The 18,521-nt window shown below is 40.7% G+C and overlaps 2 protein-coding genes across 2 annotated transcripts; one reads left to right on the forward strand and one right to left on the reverse strand.

Annotated features, from left to right (window-relative positions):
- Window positions 1–497: 497 nt before the first annotated feature.
- tnnt2a (troponin T type 2a (cardiac)) lies at window positions 498–7,448 on the forward strand. The gene is made up of 14 exons (XM_068649890.1): window positions 498–748; window positions 817–827; window positions 1,101–1,157; window positions 2,225–2,293; window positions 3,268–3,297; window positions 3,466–3,487; window positions 3,599–3,662; window positions 3,895–4,011; window positions 4,083–4,160; window positions 4,234–4,344; window positions 4,410–4,519; window positions 4,618–4,708; window positions 5,137–5,177; window positions 5,609–7,448. The coding sequence occupies exons 1-14, from the start codon at window positions 711–713 to the stop codon at window positions 5,640–5,642; spliced, it is 873 nt and encodes a 290-aa protein (XP_068505991.1). The 5' UTR covers window positions 498–710; the 3' UTR covers window positions 5,643–7,448.
- On the reverse strand, window positions 6,717–16,700 carry LOC125989139 (plakophilin-1). The gene is made up of 15 exons (XM_049755184.2): window positions 16,407–16,700; window positions 14,528–14,649; window positions 12,530–12,697; window positions 12,298–12,449; window positions 12,083–12,215; window positions 11,780–11,987; window positions 11,540–11,708; window positions 11,012–11,129; window positions 10,467–10,631; window positions 10,204–10,380; window positions 9,774–9,927; window positions 9,522–9,708; window positions 8,902–8,986; window positions 7,663–7,772; window positions 6,717–7,569 (listed from the first exon to the last, which is right to left on the reverse strand). Exons 1-14 carry the CDS (start codon window positions 16,573–16,575, stop codon window positions 7,698–7,700), a joined length of 2,082 nt encoding a protein of 693 aa, XP_049611141.1. The 5' UTR covers window positions 16,576–16,700; the 3' UTR covers window positions 6,717–7,569; window positions 7,663–7,697.
- Between the last annotated feature and the right edge of the window lie 1,821 nt (window positions 16,701–18,521).

The raw sequence follows: 18,521 nt of genomic DNA on the forward strand, positions 1-18,521 counted from the left end.
AGGATGTCGCTTTTTATAAAATATAGTTTGAAATTTTTGTGGTTTAATATTAAAAGTACAAATTCAATTTGTCAATATCTCAACACTTTGAACAGGTAAAATTGTAAAGATGTTCATTTACCAACCCAAAAGTCAAATCTTTTGTGAAATCCCCAATTTTTAATAAAATATTTAAACAAATTCCAGTATACAGCAGTCATTTTTATAAACAGAAAAAAGTATGTTACCATTAGGACATATTTTCTCATTTGATAGGAAAAACCCTGCTTGGGATAAAACGACAAATGCTTTCCAACTCTTAAAAGCCTCCGCAATTAAATTGTCTAATTTAGACATAAGCTAACCTCTTATCTCTGCAGATTAGAACTCTGTGTTTTGTCAGCAGATGGTTGCCATGTGTGTGTTTGCATTGACACGCTCCCTTATTTGGTTTTGCCGATAACGCAAAGCGGCAGCTATCTTAAAAGTTATTAATAACGCAACAAAAGCTGGTGCAGCCTTTCAGCCTTCCACTTTGCTTGTTTTTCCTGCTGGTCCTGAGGTTACCCTTCCCAGGATCTTTGTTCTGCTCCATCACAGGTTTGCTTCACACATGGACACCAAAAGAAAACACAAGAAATTGCTCGCAAAAAGATGCTGAAGTTGCACTTTAAATTATGACTAAATGACGGATTTCTGGAGGGGGTGTGTGTTCAAGGTCACCGCTGGTCATGTCGGATAACGAGGAGGTAGTGGAGGAGTATGAAGAGTAAGTAGCGTCCGTGCATTCATCTGGATCTGTGTCATAATTTTGATGAATGTGTTTGATTTTCACAGGGAGGTGGAAGGTAAGAAAAGATGCCATGTGCTGGCAAAACAAAAGATGCTTTGTTCAACCAAAACACGGCGGCCTGATACGGTAACATGACACCACTGTGGATGTGCAAACTTGTTTCCATTCAAAGTTGTTTCCATTTTATTGTTATGCGCCGTGTGGTTGGCTGGCGACCTTTTCTAAGGTGACCTCCATTTCATGTCAAACATCCTTTGAGAGGCCAAAATTGCAGTTGGTACATTTGGGGGGGATTCTGTCACGTCACATCAACTTCTTGTTTTTCCAGAGGAGGAAGAGGAGGTAGAGGAGGACCAGGCAGAAGAGGAGGTGGAGGAGGAGGAAGGTACGGCGTGTGATTTGTGCATTTCGGTGGAAGATCCTAAATGAGTACAACGTGATAAGGAGGCTTCTTAAACATGCGAGCAGAAATATGATTCAATTTGGACAAACGCGTCACTTGCTTTGAGCGTTAAATACTTGAAATACCAAAGGTGGGTAGCTCATTGTTATCACTTTCTGATCTTGTGTTAGGATGAACTTTTTGTTCTCTTCTGAGCTCAATAGAGAAATACATCAACATTCCTGCACTAGAGCCCACACTCAAAAAAAACTGCTGGGTCAAAAACAACCCTTTTTTTTTGGGTTTGGTTTTCAAAACAACCCTAAATTGTAAGGGTGAAAGTTCACTGACGAGTTCAATCCATGCCGTGCAAAATCATATTCATCGATGTCTTGAAATAAACTGTTTTGCATCCCAGATTGTGAGGCAGTAGTATTTTGCGGCTCTTTAAAATGGTAAAAATGCTTGAGTGCTAACTACGATGCGCCAGCTAGCTAGCAATGGCTGCTACTTAGGCTAAATGCGTTTTGAAGTTGCTTGGAAATAAGTAATTCTTCCCTGTGTGGTAGCAAATAAGCTACATTTTGACAAGTTTTAGTTTGTCTAAGGAAGAAGTCATGCTAATTGCTAAGCTAAACCAGGATTGACATATGCTAGCGCGGTTAACTGAAATGAAGTGCTTGCATGATTGAATCCACTTTTCACAGATGTCTGGTTAAACCAAAGAACATCCAATTTTGAACAACAAATTGGCAAGCAAATCAGACATTTGTCGGAATTCACTAAAGAGCAACGGAACTGGAAATGATTTATGCTAGGCTACGCCTGTGCGAAACTGCTCTGCCTCAATAATTAAATAAAAAAAGTAAAAAATAAAAAATAAAAGATAAAATATTTGAAATAAAAAAATAAATACAATTTTAGCCCTGATTCCTTGTAGCCAACAAGATATCAGTAGCTTTGGCTTGTGCAGATGTCCAGTGAAGTTCTACAGGTTCTATTCTAGCAACTCCATGACTGCCAAGATTCTCACTCACTTGTGACATATTTTGTCTTACTAACAGACAAAGCCGCTGAAGAAGGGCAGGAGGAGGAGGAGGAGGCCGCTGAAGAAGAAGGTATGACAGGAGAAAGATCAAGTGCAGAATGAATGCGGACGCCTACAAGAAAGTAATGAGACAAATGGATCGTCTGTTTTTGTGGAGCGGACACTTCTGAGAAAGTCATCACTTATCTGAGTCAGATGTCATTTTGGTATGTGAGGGACTGCAGCTACTTGATGAACAGCAAGTGTTCGTTGACACCTTGTCACACAAACCTTCCAACCCTGAGGCTGGACATTAGTCACAATTCATCATCAGAATCTGCTGACTTTCTATCATACCACTGAGAAGTGTTTCAACACAAAAACAGACAACACCTTTGTTTTTTTTACTAACTGAAATTAAATTTTCCTGTAAAATGAAAATATTTTTCGTTGTAATCTTGACAAATAGCAAAAAAAAGATTCATTCACGACTTTCACCAAAAAAAAATCCAAGTATATAAAATAATCAAAAATTCTCTCCATACTCAAATTTGGTGGGTGTGTCCGCTGAGCAAGCTAAAGTCACACCCCACTCAACTGTCAACTGTCAATCAAATACCACAAATAGAAATGGCTGCCACTTCGTCAAGCATTTTTCTTATGTCGACACATCTGCTTAAAGTCTTAATGGCTGGCTTTAATGATGATGATGATTAATCCCACTGGGTCATCACGTGCATCTTCCACACATGACAACGAGGCGCTCTAAAGTAGTCACGGCAGCCTGACGCATCGGCCCGCCCATTGGCTATCAAGCTGGATTTATTTTGTCGCCCCCTCCCCGTTTATTCTGCATGACGTGCGTGCACTCAGGGCTGACAACGAGGCACTCTAACGCAGCCGCACCCACTGAAAAATGCCTTTTCAGATTTCCCCTATTAGTGTGACAAACAGAAGTCTTCATTTAAGGCGTTTCTCCTCAAATCTTTGTTGACTTCCTGTCATGTGAGCAAAGTCAACCCAGACAGAAATTGTTACTCACTCGTTTGCCATTTTGTTTTGACGCACATTGTGCTTTGGTTCCAGACGGCGATGGGGAAGCAGACGAAGAAGAAGGTAAAAGCGACAAAAATGTTTGCCTCTTCGATGAACTTTCTGGGAAAGCCATTTTGGCCGAGTCACACATAGTTCATTGTCTCAACTTGTTGGCTTGGATGCAAATGAGCGTGCGTAGTCTTGACTCGCTCTCTCCTCTTCTTACATGCTGGTTGCTTCTCACCAAAGAAGAAAGCAAGCCAAAGTTCAAGTAAGCACCAGCCATCTGTGAACATTTGATGATACAATACAACTTTTGGAAGGATCTACAAAGTTGAATTTTTTTCCCCCCTGAACTTTCTTCTCCTGTCTTACTCTGTAGGCCATTTATGATGCCTAATCTCATCCCGCCCAAGATTCCAGATGGCGAGAAGGTTGATTTTGACGTGAGTTATGCCAGCATATGTTTCTGCTGGAGGGTTTATTATGCAACTTTAAATACACCCGGACAGTTGAACAGCTCACCAGCTAGCATGATAGTCAGCGGCATACCCATTTTCAAAGAAGGGAAATCATATTTATATAACTTTACATTCATAAAACTTTTTTATAAGCATTGCTCCCCTTATACGAGACTAATAAAACAAAGGTGAGGCTAAATTGTGTTCCCTTCTAAAGGACATACATCGCAAACGGATGGAGAAGGACCTGATGGAGCTTCAAACTTTGATTGAGGTTCATTTTGAGAGCAGAAAGAAGGAAGAAGAAGACATCATTCATCTTAAGGAGAGGATAGTGAGTGCCCTAAACGGACACAGATCAAATGCGTTGGAAATAAAACTCAAGAGCGGATTGTCGGTGCGCAGGAGAAGCGCCGCTCCGAGCGAGCCGAGCAGCAACGAATCCGAAGCGAGCGAGAGAAGGAGCGACAGAAACGTTTGGAGGTAGAGTATGACAACCGGCCGAGAACAAGTCAACCGGAATGAGGTCCGATCATATTCATACGTGGGCGCTCAGGACGAGCGCACTCGCAAAGAAGAGGAAGAGGCCAAGAAAAGAGCCGAGGAGGATGCCAAGAAGAAGAAAACCCTGACCAGTCTGCACTTTGGAGGCTACATGCAGAAACTGGTGAGACAAGTGGTGACTCTGGATTATTCATAAATAATAATTCATATGCACCAAACTTCCCGCAGACGGAGAAGCGCAGCGGCAAGAAGCAGACGGAGAGAGAGAAGAAAAAGAAGATCCTAAACGATAGACGCAAGTCTCTGGATATTGAGAATTCGAATCAGGAGCAACTCAAGTGTGTGTGGGGGGGGCAAAAAGTGATTGCGCTATTTTCACGTGGGCGATTCTCAAAAGGTACAAAACGGCTTTTTGTTTTTTTTGGATGACTCCCAGAACGAAAGCTAAGGAGCTGTGGGAGTGGATGAAAGAGCTGGAAGCTGAGAAGTTTGAGCTGCAATACCAGATCACTAGCAAAAAATACGAGGTGTGTGTGTCAGCGTGTGTTTGTGTTGACCTAGTTAACCATGCAGCACCCGCATGAGGGCACCCGCCCAATCCAATGAGAAGTGGCAATAGACTGAGAACATTTGGAGTTCATCCGAGGCACTTTAAATGGCGGCAGGCGTGCTGACTTTCTTTTCACGAGATTGAATGTGATTGGTCGATTCAATTAGATGTGCGCACTTGGGTTACGACATAACGACACTCTCAAAAATTTTGAAAAATTCACGTTAAACAAGAATGGTAGAATTTTTTTTTAAATGCTTGAGCTTGGTTTTGGGTTCTTTGTATCGGGAAAACGTTGGTGTTGAATCAGGGGTGTGTAGACTTTTTCAATCCACTGTTGATGTCAGTCTATAATGCAAATGTACATTGCAGCCCTCACACTTGGATTTTTTTTCTTTCTTGCAGATCAATGTACTACGGAACCGCGTCAGTGACCACCAAAAAACGTACAACCGCCCTCCAAACTTTCATTTCATACAAATCCTGCCTGCAGCCATCATTGTTTCATCTTTCTTTAGAAGTAACATTCAAATCGTACTTTTTATGACCCATCGAGTGAAACAGCAAGCATTCCTCGAATGTCCTTTTTAGTCATAACCCATAACCTCACATTTCAAAAGAAAATTTTCAAAAGAAAACCCCCACTTTTGACGACGCGGCAATATGACTAAAAAAGGGAGTAATGGGAAGCGGCGATTAAAAGCGTTCCTGCCACTTTTATTGTAACTGGCCGAGCTGGCTGCTCGCTTGGGTGTGGCGCATCTGTCAAGAGTCCACACCTCCAGCACAGAATGTTTCACACAGCCTGACGTGTTATTTTTGGATGAGAACTCCAGCAACAATGGCCGTTTGCTAATACACTCTGTTCTCTCCTCAGGTCCAAGAGGACCAAGAGAGGGCTGAGGAAATAGATCAAGTGATAAGTTGGAAGCAATCTTGCAGCAAAGCAAACGGCACTGCCAACTCTTTCCAGAAAAACAGGCTCAATCACTATTTACTGGATTTATGGATGTTAAATAAAGACGTTTCGTTTGGCCAAAGCGCTTTTTTTCTTGACTTTGTGAAGACAGTCAGACTGGACACCTCTTGATACAGCCGTGTAAGAATGAAAAGGCCCAAGAAGCCTGAAGTAAAACAAAAGTTGATACAGCTTCCTTAAAAGAGACAGGCTCCGACTTGACTGGGACTTTTCAGATGCTCGGCGGACATGATGGGACTGAGACAAACTAGAAGGTATAGAAAATGATGAAGCTCTTGCTTCTGCAGTGACTATTTGAACATATCCATCAAGTGGCTGCTTTCGACAAAAGTAATCAGACTACTTTTGGATTTATAGCAGAAATGTTAGTTAGCGCAACAAAACAAGTCAATTGTGCTGAGTTGGTTTTACTTAAGTTAGTTTGGTAAACTCCTATTTCTTTGTTGAAAATGCAGGAAGGACAATTTTCACATTAGCAAAACTGAAAAAATATTTTGAATGGCCCAATTTAAAATTTGATCAGTTTGTTCCCTTGAAAGTTTGAGTTCACTCAACTTATTTATCAGTTTGTTGCCTTAAATGTTTGAGTTGACTTTTTTTTTTTTTTTAAACAGTGTTGTCACACTATTAAATAAACAGGCAGGGTTACATCAATGACTAACAAGAACCAGAAACAGAAAAACAAACAGACAACTTGAGATAGGAAGATAAAATTAGGAGGAAATACTGTATGTAAATAAAAAAACATTCCGCAAATATTTTCGAGCTGCTTGCTAGCATTTTTCTTGTAGTAAGAGATTTGATGGTTTGCATACATTTATTGCAGGTTTGGTGCGCCTAGTAATTATATGCCTCTTAAACATTTCCACTAAAATTTTAACGGTGTTAGTGTATTCAAATGTCAAAATAGTTCAATTAAAACTACAGAAAAATTCTCAGCCATCTTCATTTTGTTTACATGAATCCCCCTCCATTGGACACAATACAAAGAATTACCAAATACCGATTTGGATTTTTGAGTTCCTCATTTTATTCAGAAAACAGACAATAATGTTAAAAAAGCAACGTGTAACATGAAATATAAATCAATTAATTTGCCTGTTTGTGACATGAACAGAAAAGGAACATTCAAAGTTAATTATATATACTGTCGCGGTGAGTTTAATGAGTTGCCAGTAGCGATTTTAAATACGCACTGTAACCGTGTAACGTTTCCACAGTATAACATAGTTTAATGTTTCAAAATGTACCAATGATTAAGAATGTGTTAAAATAGTGCTCATTTGAGGTGATCAGAATGTCACCTCTTGATTTAATGCTAACTGAAACTAAGCTAGGCTACGCTAACTGTTTTATATGAGATCGGTTTCTCCTGTAATATCATTTTAGTAAGCTAAAACAATTTTCCCCGTAACTCAACGTTTAGCAAAGTTAAAAATTGTTGTTGAGAAAGAGATTAAATTAACAAGACATATATATTCTCCTTTTTCTTTCATTCACATTCATCATCGTCTTCTGAGTCCTCGAGAGATGTGATTGTAAATTATATATTTTAGCATTTTCTCTACACATTAACTACTCAACTGAAGCCATAACAAAATCACACTCAAGTTAACCAAGCCAAAAACACACTTGCCCACTCGTATGAACAGATGCAAACCAGTCTAAATTAAATAACAACACCGCAAAATTAATGATGACTTTCAAAGCTTTTTTTTTTTTTTTTTCTTTTTCCAAACATAATATGCTCAGCAATGATGCGATTTATAGTCGCTAAAGCTCTTTCAACACGCCGGTAATTTTACCCTGCGTGTCACAAGGGTGTGGCCTCAACATTGTTTTAACATTCTGATTTCCATCTAGAAGCACACAAAAACATGCATTGAAAAGAGGTGGAGACAAAAAGAAAAAAAGCCTATTGCTGTGAACACATAAGCATTCCAAAAGTATACCTATGGGCAAACGTGGCGTCGCTCCCCGGTTTCCATCACTCGATAATCTGCACCGACCTGTACGCCGCCGTGGTGTAGTCGTTGACGAATAATGACTTGCTCATTCCTAGCTGTGGATCAAAGAGTTCAAAATTAAAAACAGTTCAACCACAAAGGTACTTATACAACAAGTGAAAACAAAAATATCAACACAGGTAGCCACATTTGAACGAGTAAAACAATCGACAAATCGAAACTTCAAAATCTAAATATTCTCTCGGCTGTCGGACGCTGAAAACACGCCAAGCTCAACTTTCAATTCTATTTATTTTGCGGTGAAAATATAGCTGTTAAAATCCGGTGGCTGGAATATATCCAACCAAGATGATCACGACACAAAGTGCTAGCCACCAGCTAGCTTGTGAGGCTAACAGGGTTAGTGCCAATGTTATTCAACCTGTGGCTCACACCACATGACAAACATCTGAGCACTTTACGTTTCAATACATTACGGTAGCTTAACCATTATGCGGCGGGAGGTAGTGATGGCAAAATGAAGCTTCATGAACCAGTTGTTGTATTCTTTGTCTCCTCTAGATGGCAATGTTGGGTTAAAGTGAGGGTTTTAAGAAATGGCAAGTTGGTGGGCTTTTAGAGAGTGCCATCTAGAGGTCTAAATAAACGGGTTCATGAATCATCTTGAAGCTTCATTTGCCCATCATTCGCGGGCGGGATGACAAATTCTGGATATCCAAGTGAATTACTGGGTGCTGTTTTAGCCATGTCCCCAAAAATCAAGAAAACTGAAACATGTTTAATGTATTTCAATATAAATCTATTAATTTACACAATTTTAAATGATGAACCACAATATTACATTGCTATATTTTGCCTTATTTAATTGAGACCCATTCAATGTCACACTTCTGTATGCAAAGTAGCCAACTGTGCTAGTCTTCGTGACAACTACGTTTCAGAACGTCGGCGTCCTGACCTTTTTTATAATAGTTCATTTTCCCTCCATTACTCCTCCCATGATTGACAGCGAGTGCTGCGAACCAGTCTGCCGGGATTCCAAAGAGTTTGTTTCTGTATTCACGCAACGACTTGGGTGGGGCTCCACAGAGAAAGTGAATGTGCAGCTTGACTAATAACAAAACAATACAAATCGCTGGCCCCGTCGTGTGTGTGTGTGTGTGTTGTGTCTGCTCGGTTGTGGACCAAAAGAGTTAATTGTGTTGCACTGTTGTTGCTATTTACCTTTTTCAAAATGTTTTGTAAGTTCTTGTCATTCCAAAAGTGATAGAGGAGCACGGAGGCTGCTTTGCTGGCTTTGGGTAAAGACCTGGAAGAAAAAAAACATTCTTTAAAATGAATACTTATTTTAACCACAGCGTCATTTTCTAAATGCAGTCTACGAAATGTACAACATGGCCCAAAGCGACTGAATTGTTTTCATGAGTAGCAACTAGTTTTACTGCCATTTGAAATTTGAATGACACGAATAGCGTCGCAACATCATAAATTTAACAACCAGAGTAAAATGTCGTAAAATGTCACACCACATGAGCTTTAGTTACAAAAATTCTGGCTCCGGTTATAAAGCCAGATTCAGCTAGCCAGATTATACCATTACATTTTACATTTATGTCATTTGTATGTATAGCTAAAAAAGTGAAGTGTGGAGAGACTCTGTCACCAAAATGCACAATTACTGTGAACGAATGTTGAATATCCACATTCTCCTTTATTACTCGCCTGTTTGTATTATTTTAATGGCATTCAAAGTTTATGACCGTAAAATAAAAATCACATTGTTCACTTTAATCAGCCACATCGCTTTGTGTGTTAATTGACCTTTGACCCACTTTCAAACTCACCTATTCCCACTGAGCTCGGCCACCGATGACACCAAATCCCCATCGATAAACTTCTTGTTGACCTCCGTGTCCACCATCATCAGATTACGGACAGTGTTGCAAACTGTCGCCAAGCTTTCGTCGTTGTTGCCCAGTTCTTGGGGGCCAGCAGAGAGAAGCCCGGTGAGCTCCGGCAAAACTTGCTTTGCTGCAGAAGACACAGGAGACACTCAGCGCTGCTGCCTGGAAAGCTGAGGACCAGAGAATTCTCACCCATGGTGGTCTGCAAGCCGCTGGTTCGACCAATGTTGCCTAGCAGGGACACAGCGGCCTTCTGCAGGCTGGGCTTAGGTGACCTCAACAGAGGGATAATATGCATCAGAGCCCCACACTTCTGGACCAGGATCTGACTCATGGCACCTGAACCCTGGAACAGAAACAATTCCTGAGTTGAATTGTGGCAGGTGTGTGCACTGACTTCCATTTTGAATGAAACCGATTCATTCTGAACACAAGTTAAGAGAGGGTGTGTACATTTTTGCAAACGCATCATTTCAGCAGTATTTTACAAAAAAAAAAAAAAAAAAAAAAAAAAAAAATCGATTCAGTTGTACATGACAAAGGTCACATTAAAAGTCAGTTTTATATCGCAACATCTGAACAGGGGTGTGCAGACTTTTCATATTCAATGCCATGGACTTACAAGATGTTTGCTGGCAGTCAAGTTCTGCAGCGCACCACAGCAGGCCTCCAAGGTGGCGTCCTTCTTTGACGAGCTGAGCAGAGACAAGTAGGTCTGCATAGCTTTGGGATGGCACAACCACTTGGCACCTTTCGGGTCAATGTCATCCAGCATTCCTCGAATGTTTTCGAACGAAAACTGACGAGAAAAGGAGGACAACCGGGTCACCTTGGACAAGATGGTCCACGGGGAAGCTCGAGGTTTTTTCCCTCGTATTTATGTACCTCCTTTTGAACCTTGCCGCTCTTTGGGCTGAAGCATCCGACCGTGGGGCTTTTCCTGCCGGATTGGCTCTCCGTCGAAGGGATGAAGTCGGCAAAGCACTTGGGGGACTCGCTTTCCAGCTGGTAGGTCAAATTATGGAGGATGCATGCGCAGTTCTCCACAGACTACATCAAGGACACAGAGAGTCAATCCATCAATGAAATTAGACGTTTCACTTTTTGGATGATAGACTACGCATTCGGGCAACGACCTTTCCTTTTGGAGGTCGAGTGTATCCATTTGCAAAAAACACAGAGGCTGAACACTCGTGACTGTGTACTGTTGCCAAAGGCTAGATTGACAGGAAAAGCCAGTACAACCCATTTTTTAAGGAAGCCACGTGAGCGTGCAAATGATTGGAAGCATGAATTATGTAAACCGTGAGAGCACTTGTAACATGATCGTGAACTTTCGAAAATTGATTTTACGACACATATCTGATGGAATGCCGTTCGAATCCGACTCGTCTGACCACTGAGGAGTCATTTGAACGAACCGGGCCTACCTTGTCGTCAGGGTTGTTGTCAGCCACACAGGACTGAAGGTAGCTCATGAGCGAATCGATAAGTCCGCGGCAGTCTCTCATGGCCGTCCTCTCCCGCAGCTTAGCGCAGCTCAGGTTGCTGCAAACATTTCAAAAGCAAATATTAGGATGGGGAGCATACAAAACAAACAATGAACCAAAACAGTGCATGCTACTAGTGGAACTTTTGGGTTGGGTTGTTTTGAACACAGCATTTTTAAAGGTAAATTGTAAAATTGTGTATTACTGGGACGCTAGAAGTAAAAAAATAAAATAAATTTTAAAAAAATCACAGGACAAAGAGCATACTAGTACATGAACCTTAGGCTGTATTATAATAATAATAATACATATAAAATAAATATAATACATATAAAATAAATATAAAATAATAAAAATAAAAAGAATTATTATTATAAAAATTATATAATAATAATAATTTTTATTTCTAATGCACTATCTAGAATACATAAAGGTACTTAATAGGCTTTCAATAATATAGACTCTCACCGCAGGCACCCCGTGGTGTTGTAGAAGACTTCAGGATGGATGTTGTTGGAGGCGCTGTCGTCCGACCAGCGTGTGAACGGCACCACCACGTTCTCGGTCAAGGCGGGCAGCGCCGTGGCTATGAGTTCTCCCTTCAGCTCGTCGGCAGAAGACAAGTTCCAAAGCAGGCCTACCAAAGTCACAGATGAAAAAAACTCAAGTTTGCCGTCATGATATTTTGCACGTGCTCAAAGGCGCCACCTGTGATCTGCTTCTGCGTCTCGCTACATTCCGTCTCCTTGAGTAACTGCAGGGCTTTGGCGATACCGCCGCATTGTTGAACCTGCTGCTTATTCTTGTGGTCCTTGAAGACCAGGTTCCTCAAGGCCCCAGCGGCGGCCAGGCTCACAGCAGGATTTGGGCTGCGCAGCAGAGACACCAGAGTGGGGATCCCTCCAAGCTGGAGAACCTGATAGAGAAACACAAAGTTCATTCATATGCCATCGACTCCTTCGGTCATCTTAACATCCGATCGAATTTTTTTTTTGTGGTTCTCAGACTGACCTCTTGTTTGGCACGATCGTCTTTAAAAGTAGTTTGCTGAATGATGGTGGCGCCGCACTGCTGGAAATTCTCCTCGGGGTGAGACAAGAACTCCACAGCTTCCTTGATGGTCAAATCCGACGAACCGTTGAGGCTGTAGACGTACAAAAAAAATGTTTCTAGTTTTTTTAAAACACATCTTTTGTGTACGAGATGGTGACAAGAATCAAACCTACCCTGATTGCTGAACAATCTTGGACGTTTTGATGGCGTGCGACTGATCGGGAGGAGCTTCCAAATATCGTTGTTGGCCCATACCCGTGTGGAAGCCGTTGCTGGTGGAGTAAGAGCTAAGTCTCTTCACTTGGGTGGTCTGCCCTTTGACTCGCTACCAAAACACCAAACCAACGTTACGAACGATGAAGAAAACATGTCAGCATCTTGCCAGCCATCGTCAGATGTGATCACCCTGTTGTTTGCAGGAGCCAAGGCGGGATCGCTGCGGCTGGGTTTCATCCCGGCGGGATTTTGAGGCCAGTTGGCAGCATTGAGTTGTTGTTCCCATGCGCCAGACGTGCTAAGGTGTCTCGCTCCCAAGCTTTTTGTGGACAGAGTTCGACTCTTATGGGCATATTGCTGCAAAATAGAGACAGGGGAAAAAAAAAAAAATCAATTTGATTTGGAGAAACAGCAGCATAAAAATGGGTTTATGTGCTGGATTACGTTTAAATTGCTTTTTTTTTTTCTTTCCTGCGTGCTTTGACCTTTGTTTTCATCTTCTTTTTATGTGGAGGGCAGCAGAAAACTGAACAATCACACAGACTATGGGCAGGTAAGATAATATGTGCAACTGGAGACTCCCTGCAGCAAAACACACAAGTGCTTTGTGTGCAGCACCAGCACAACCTGAATTCACAGTCCCAGAGTCATTAAAACGACTTGATGGCATTTAATTGCTGTTACATCATCTTTTTATTTTGTGCGGCAGTATCTTGCCATGCAGCCTGATTGGCGGCGATTTTCCGGTAAAATGTCACATAATTAATCAAAGCAGATGATAAAATGTAGAATGCAATATCACAATAAATGGGACTGCAACTTTATTTAGAGAAATATAATTTTAATTTATTGGGGCCTACAATCAATAGAAGATAATTTTGTTATACAAAGTAGAATAAGAGGATTAAAAATGTTGTCAGCTTCTCAAAAGTGCAATCAAATATTTCTTTTTTTTTTTTTTTTTTGCTGAACACTGGGGAAAAACAAAAAAAAAACAAAAAAAGAGTTACATTTTCATTGTGAATAAATCTCGGCATACTGATGCCAAGATGGTATTCCATGTTTTTTCAAGCACATCAAGTGCTAAAGGCAAACTCTGGCAAGATTTTCTTTTTTCAGAAAACTAGCATAGTAGGGATTTTAGTTTAGGGTTTTAGTAAATTTTATTTTAATTATATGCTGGTTTTAAAATCGTTTTCACAGCTAGTAACAAGTAACTGTGTTAATAATAATAATAAAAATATATGCATTTATGAAATATATGTTATTTCTAACCTTTATATAATAAAGTATAAGATCTTAGACCTCACGCTCTTCTACAGTCGTGTATTTTTTGACTTTAGTGTAAGACAAAGCCAGTTGCCTGAGGCAGACACCTGCTTGTGATACAGTTAAGACAGACTGGGAGGCGTTCCTATTAAACAGACACACCTTTCAATTGACGATCTGCATTCAATTGCCCAACTAATAACACTTGGCAATCTGTTGGACATTTGCAACTGTCTGGGAGTGTTACTTTTAGCTCGTTCAAGCTTGGCCTGCTCCCAAAAAAATGCAAAAGGCAGGCTAATTGTGTAAACACGTGAATTAAGTCATTATATGTCATTAAAAAAAAAAAAAAAAAGGAACAGCTCAAGTAGATGTTCGTTACAGTAACGCAACGAAACTTGGATATTTGGGCATGATTACTTTGGCTTGCTTAAGCCCCCCTGTGTTTGCTCGACCAATCGATGGGCAGTCACGTCACTTACCGTTTAACAAGTGTTCATTTGTTTAACCTAAAATGACTTTTGAACGCAGCCTTGTTTAATGCATGCCAGTCTAAATCAATAGAATTCTTTCCATAAGATAATAATAAATTGAATGACAACTGAAATAATATTATTATGATAATATTCTTCAAATGAGATATGCACACAAGAAGGAGCACAAAAAAAATCCCATCCAGCTATCAATCCCTCCATTTTCTATCCCAATTATCCTCATCAGAGCTGGCAAACTGCCAACAACCATTCCCGACCAAGACCAAACTTCCGAGCAAGAATGTATCAATGATTAATTACAGACGGAAATGTTCCAAAACAAATGACTAAAGAAAACATCGCACAAGAAGATAATGATCTAAAAACATTGCAGCATATTTGGGTTTGGGTTTCTCAAAATGCCGCAAAGAGGAGCAACAATTACCGCTTTGTTGAACGCTGTCGTCTTGGTGGAGACACTACGACCGAAAGTGCCATTGGCTTTGCTGGGCAAAAACTGGAATGTTCCAAACTCGTCCAGTGGTGACAATGGGGGCAAAGTAGGGCCTGTGGAAAGAAAGAAAGAGGACACTGATGAGGGCGGTTGAAGGGGAAAAAAAAATAAAAAATAAATAGCACAGGGACACGACAACAGGGCAGAATGCCAATTGGCAAACACGTATGTCTGGATGAACAGAAAGATTAAAAAAAAAAAAAAAAAAAGGAGTTTCCACCTTTGTCAGTCAATCAACAAGTTGAAAAAAAACAGTTAAAAGATTGTATTTCATGTTTTTTTTTTTGGCTGTGAAAGAGACATGACATCATGTCACCTGCATAAACATGTTGAAGTACATTTGTTCGTCACGTATGATTCATGAACACGTGTTAATCATCGCACCGAAACCAACCATTAAAGAATCATGATGGGCTCGCCTTTTAGTTTCCACGCTGTTAAGGAGATTTCACTAAGATGGCTACAATAACAATGGGGTCTGCAACCTGTGGCGCTAGGGCCCGCATGTGGCTCTTTTTCTGCGGGACTTTGTCCACATCGCTTTGAATATTTGACACATTAAAAATCAATTTTGTGCACCTGGTTGTTCCTATATTCATAATCTATGGTCATAACTCTTCCATAATATCTTTTCCGGATTGTTAGCTATCATAATTTGGGATGAACAGCGATAAAACAGCTTCGACTGGCTAAAGCGTGATGTGCTAACATGCGCTAACTGGAAATTATGATTCTCTTTCTTTCTGCACTCATGTAGCGTGTTAGCTAGTAAATGATTGTAAACATGCTTAATGACATAACAAAACCAAGTTGAACTTTAAACGTAAAAAAAAAAAACGAATTCGAGACGTGCCAAATATTTGTCTGTGCCAAATATTCCAATAATTTGAGGAGAGGCTTATCGACTACACACCACATTTCGCACTGGTGATCACGTGTCGCAACATGTGAAAGAGTAGAAGCTTTCTGAGGGCTTCTCTTCTCTACTCGGATTCTCAAGTGCACAAAAGACACTTTCTCTCTGGGCTTTCTTCTTTCTTTTCATGTAAGCACTCAAGCTGAAAAAAGCTTGAGTGTGAGGGGTCGGAAGCCACACACAAGGGAGGGCTGCATTCCCTTGCTTGGAGGAAGCAAAACACTCCGGCCGGCCGGCCGGCAGGGAAAGTTGGACATCATCAAATTGTTGAGTGGATGCAGCCACAGGTCACATTCACACCCAGTCACAAAAAGGGCGCAGTTGGAGTGCCTCGTTCTTGCTCTATCGTATTGGACTCTTTGGTATTTCTATTTCCAAGGCCCCCAAATTTACTTTGAAGTATCCAAGGGTACGAAAGTACTCATTTTGGCATTCAACGTACTTTTAGAGTGGGTGTGTCAGAATTAGGGCAACTGAGGACAATAGTACGGTTGCATTTATGATACAGCCTAAATTAGGAAAATTTCTTCTGGCATTTAGTGAAAAAGCATTAGATCTGCCTCACCACATCATTTTTTTGTGGGTGGGGGTCCAAATTGCATCCCCTCCTCTTTATTTTCATTTCTGAAGCTTTTTTTTTTTAACCACAAAATTACCATTAAAATATTCTTGCTTCTATTTTCCATGACTGACGTCCAAACCAAACTGCAATACAATAAATAGGCGGGCAAATTTGTCATATAATTTTTTAAGTCATAATATCCGGAGAAACTTGGCCAAGCGAGGAAAATGGATTTAACTACTTCCTTTTATAGAGACATGCTTGTAAAATAATTGTGACGGATTTTCCTGCAGCGTACGCGCAGGAATAATACGATCAAAGTTGTGGCGTACTTGTAGGAGTGCCGTTCTTTCCGTGTTTGGACTTGCTCCTCTTGATGGTCTGCACTTGATCCAGCACCCGGTGCGCTCCCGTGTGCAGCCTGGCGTCCGACGGCACAGCCAGCGAGGTGTCATCCACTTTCCCGACCGTCATGGCCGAACGCAGCGGCTCCGCAAGCATCGTCCGTCTCCTGCTCGGTGCTCGATCGATCGATCGAAAGGCTTGCTTGTCCGAACCAGAGAAGCGCGTTGCAGCTTCTAGCAGCGGACGTGTGCACAAAAGCACGAGAGGCGTGGAAGCAGCTCCACCCAGCGCCTGAGCCGCGCCCAGTTGAGGTGGGAACGCAGAAGATACGATGATGAGGCACTGACGAGTCGTCAACATGCAAACAAACGCTGACTGCACTGTCCAAACGATTTTATAGTATAAACAGCACAAGTATTTCACAATGAGCATGTGTGAGAGGATTTGAGTTGTGCGTAAATATTTGACACGATGCATCCATTTTTATAATTGGATTTAAAGTCTACGATTCTGTCCTTTGCCACATGATGCTTCAGTTTTTTAGGACCTTGGGTTCATTGCATACAAACTGACCTAATTATCTTAGAAAAGGGAGTCCCACAGGGATCAATTGTAGGGCCGCTTAGTTTTGTTTTATTTGTATCTAACCATAAAAAAACGTTTCAGTCAGAATTAAATTAGATTATGGTGACACTTTTGTTGTTTGATTACTAAAACTCAACCAAGGCTAGAGCATTTGTTTACTTTCAAAAAGAAGGGTCTTCATAAATGTCCATTATATCTGGTCAAATTTCAGTATACTTAAAATTCCATAAACGTCAAATCCATTACAGTGATTCCTGTATAAGAAGTTTATTTTAATTTGGCCCTTTTTCCCCTTCAGAATCAAATCAAACTGACCTCGTTGATCTCTTTGTGGTTTCCAACTAAAAGTTGCTTTTGCCGTTTTTCTTTGCTTTTGTTTTCCAATTTGAAATCTTCCAATTTGAAATCTTTTCTCCACATGAATAAGATGTTAACAAAGCTTTCCAGCTGCTTTAATGCTGTCATTTGTCCTCAAGGCTGATTGCTCACGTTTCCTTCAAGTTGCCGGTCTATACTTGTAACATTTTTGTGCCTGCTGCTCCATGCCCTTTGCGAGTAGACAGATGTGAAATGACGTGTCTTTTTCTCATTGAGAACTTTTTCCACCTTTTTTCCTCTTACCTGAAAAATAAATATGACCTATTGGAAACTGAATCTGGGTAGTTTTTTTTTTTAAATTCCGTTGATGTGTATTTGGATGAGTAAGTTGCATTACTTGTTTGGGTTGGGCCTCGGTTACGATTGGCGCTTGGGAGATTTAAACAGCAGACGATGACTGTTCAGGCTGACCTTCTGTCTTAAGATGGGTCATCATGACACACATCTTCTCCACCCATTTGTTGTTATGCTGTCTTATAGGTAATGAGCAACAATTGCTCACAAAATTCTCTTAAAAAATTTCTAACCCCTTTCCAGTAAAGGTCAAGACAGTCAAGTCTCCTTTATATTCAAAACATCCATCTCGATCAAACCATTAATGCTGTTCAAACATTGAGATTAATTCGAACGTTGGCGAGGTGCCCAAGCGAAACAGGTCATGGCACGAGTAAGCCTACCAAAGTGCATTGTGACAAGGAGGAGGGGCTAAAATGAAGTCGAGTAATGCGAGCGTATAACCGGATTGTTTTTGGCTACGTTTAAGCATGTCTGGATTTTCCCACCACACCCTTCGCACCTGCAATGCGACAATTTAAGGCTGTAAAAGCTTCAGTGGGTTATCATCAAACTAATGACATTATTACCACTCAAATTTGTCACAAGAGGAACCAATGCACATAGTGGTACCTTAACCATCAATTATATAAATGCTGTCCTTCAAAATATGTTCCAGCTATGTTAATGGTGCCGATGACAGATGTTGAAAGGTCACATTGAAGAAAGATCTTTTCAACACAGAATCAATAACTCTCCACTCAGGCACATATAAAAAAAAAAAAAAAAATCAAAATTGCACGTCTTACTCATGAAGGGATGCTCTGAGTAAAACTGACCATGTGACTGTTTTGGTTGCAAGTTCA

This window comes from Syngnathus scovelli, chromosome 2 (assembly GCF_024217435.2).
Source record: "Syngnathus scovelli strain Florida chromosome 2, RoL_Ssco_1.2, whole genome shotgun sequence".
Taxonomy (NCBI): domain Eukaryota; kingdom Metazoa; phylum Chordata; class Actinopteri; order Syngnathiformes; family Syngnathidae; genus Syngnathus; species Syngnathus scovelli.